Below are 3,070 nucleotides of genomic sequence, written 5' to 3' on the forward strand. Positions count from 1 at the left end.
GCAGAGCGTTCCAGAGTTTAGGTCCAACTACAGAAAAGACCCTGTCCCCCCAAGTACTAGCTCTTATGTACTCTGAATGGCTATACATGGCTTTAAGGTGTTACAACTGACTCAGGTTGGGGGGGGGGGGTACTGTGCAGTCAGAGTACCTTGTGTGCTATTTTTTTTTTTCTTCTTGAAACACATTTTTTTGTGTTTATTATTTTTCCAAATTAGTTTATCTACTCCACAATCTTTCCATGTACAACAACTGCAGGAGTTAGCCCTGGAACCAGCCCCAGTTAGTAAGCACTGCATGAAACTGCTAACCATTTCAGCATTACCCAACACAGACAGCTGAAGTGAAGTTTGGCAGCTGGTTGGTCGTGACCTGTTTTTCTCTGTGCCCTGTGTGTCTGCGAGTGTTTACTTTATGCAACTGACCAAGATTTACCTCTGGGATCAATGTGTAATACTGACGTCCTTTGTCAGACTCAGAATACCATCATGTGTGCTTGATGAGTGAAATGAAATAATGCCATGGAGATTTCCAGCTTTGGAAAAGAAATAAATGTAATCAAAAGTGAAACAAAAACAAATTGGTCTATTTTTTTCCCCTTGTTCTCTGTTTTCATTCAGTTTCATTTGGACTGCTTTGACGTCCTTCATGTTTAGTTTTGTGCCTATCTCTTCCCTTTTTATTTATCTAGCATGTGTGTAAAAAACATTCATTAGATGAATGCCACACCACAACTAATGTGTGTGCGTGTGTGTGTGTGCGTGTGTGTGCGCGTGTGTGTGTGTGTGCGTGCACGTGCGTTTCTTTTCCAGTGCGTGGCTTTGAGACAGAGGAGCTGTTTGAAGACTATGTGAGAAATGACCCTCTGTCAGGGAAGCTGCTGGCTGCTGTGGTGTTTGAGCACCCCTTCACCCACGATGATGAACCTCTGCCCCTAAAGGTTAAAGGCAGCATACACACACTGTCACGCACTGTAGCAGGTAGATGGTTGATTCTTTCACCTGAGGAGTGCTGCATTGCTTTGTTGTCTAGACAAAAAGAGTCTAGCCACAACATGGGTGGTAAATGCTTTTCTATATTTTAACAGAACCGTAAGCATAATTACCAGAAAGGTGTAAAATAAGAAACATGGTCACAGACTGTTTGTTTTATTGATCTTACTGTAAGGAGGAAGGAATAATTTACTTTTTTAACGTGTGCGTGCGTGGGTGCGTGCGTGCGTGCGTGTGTGTGTGTCATGATACACACTGCTGGTCAAAAGTTTGGGGTCACTTACACATTTCCATACCACTCCAATATAGACATAATACCAGCTGATTTGAGTGGGTGGCTGATATCTAATGCAATATCTACACTGCTCATTATCAGCAACCATTCCTCCAATGTTCCAAAGGCACTCTGTTTACTAATCTAATCTGTTATAAAAATAAACTCTTTTGCAATTATGTAAGCACATAATTTAATCACAAAACTGCTGCCCTGGTTAAAAAAACAATGCAACTGATCTCAGCTGGTATTCTGTCTATACTGGAGTGCATGGACATTTCTAAGTGACCACAAACCTTTTCATATTTTGTACATTTTGTGTGTGTGTGTGTGTGTGTGTGTGTGTTTTGGTGTTGTTTTTGTGTGTGTGTGTGTGTGTGTGTGGGTGGTGTGGTGTGTGTGTGGTGTTGTGTTGTTTGTGTGTGTGTTTGTTGTGTGTGTGTGGTGTGTGTGTGTGTGTTTGTGTGTGTGTGTGTGTGTGTTGGTGTGTGTGTTGTGTGTGTGTGTGTGTGTGTGTGTGTGTGGTGTGTGTGTGTGTGTGTGTGTGTGTGTGTGGTGTGTTGTTGTGTGTGTGTGTGTGGTGTGTGTGTGTGTTGGGTATATATATATTTGAGAGAGCGGAAATAAACAAAGGCGTGGTTATGCCACTCACTGCATAGTGTAGGTTCCACCCCTCTAGGCTTTGTACAGGTTACTAAATCCGCTCTCTTTTTGCACCCGCATATACAGGTGAGTTACCACCTGCGTTTCAGTTTCACACCACGCAATGCCCCACCCAAGGAGAGGTCGGAGCTGAACCCCAACAGTGACCTGGACTGGCACACGCTCAGCCTCTATCCCCTTTTTCAGCTGCCAGGGCCGAGGGAACAGTATGACAAGGAAGGGGGCACGCCTGGTGAGAACCCCGTCTCTTACTATCTTACCCTCCTTGTGTTTGTCTCTATTTATCTGTCTCTCCAACTTTTTTTTTCTCCACTTTCTCTGTTACCTTTAAGCCAAAACATCCCGTCTGCTTTGATGCTACCAAACCTTCATGAGAGGGCCTGTCATCCAAAAATAATTGTTAAATATTCTTAAAAACAACACATTTTTAAGTTCTTCAGATAACTTGAGGTAATGATTATGAATTGGGGATTAGATAAGAGACTGTGGTTCCAAAGTTGAGAGGCATAATAAGCATGCTCCCGAAAATGAAGTCATCCTCACAGCATACTAGAACTGACACGCTTTTAGAGTCTCATGAATATGGATTTCCAACCTCCACATGCATAATAACTCACAACCGCTGCTCCACTTTTGTTCCTCAAGGCCTCTTACCCATTTTCATGTCAACTTTTAGAAGGAATTTAGAAGGAGTTGCCTCTAGGTCACTTTGTAAGTTTTGTTTTGCCATGAGTCATTACTTACAAAAACATCAACATCATTTCTTTAGTGTTAATATTTCTTTTCTCTTTTTAAGGCTATTTCCGAGAGGGATTCCTTGCTGTACAGCATGCAGTGGACCTAGCCATCATGCGCTCTTACAACAGAACGTCTGCTGCCTCTTTGCTGGGACATATCCGAGTGGTCCTGTCACGTTTTCCTTACCCTGCCTTTATATACGACGTCTTCATCCTAGCCATTCAGAACCAACTGCCCCTATTACTGGTGCTCAGTTTTACCTACACCTCCCTCAACATAGTACGATCTGTGGTACAGGAGAAGGAAAGGAAGCTCAAGGTGGGTTTGTGTGTCTCTAAAAGGGATGTTTTTATTGGTGCTGAAATTAGCAATACAACTGATCCACTTTTTTTTGGGGGGGGGGGG

The 3,070-nt window shown here is 42.9% G+C and overlaps 1 protein-coding gene across 1 annotated transcript in view; it reads left to right on the plus strand.

Moving 5' to 3' along the window:
• Positions 1 to 3,070, plus strand: part of abca3b (ATP-binding cassette, sub-family A (ABC1), member 3b) — a 27,740-nt gene that overhangs the window by 7,012 nt on the left and 17,658 nt on the right. The window contains exons 4-6 of the mRNA XM_032537355.1: positions 811 to 938; positions 1,994 to 2,159; positions 2,724 to 2,983. Of these exons, the coding sequence (XP_032393246.1) occupies positions 811 to 938; positions 1,994 to 2,159; positions 2,724 to 2,983 (554 nt within the window). The remainder of the gene's footprint in view (positions 1 to 810; positions 939 to 1,993; positions 2,160 to 2,723; positions 2,984 to 3,070) is intronic.

This window comes from Etheostoma spectabile, chromosome 15, assembly GCF_008692095.1.
Source record: "Etheostoma spectabile isolate EspeVRDwgs_2016 chromosome 15, UIUC_Espe_1.0, whole genome shotgun sequence".
NCBI lineage: Eukaryota > Metazoa > Chordata > Actinopteri > Perciformes > Percidae > Etheostoma > Etheostoma spectabile.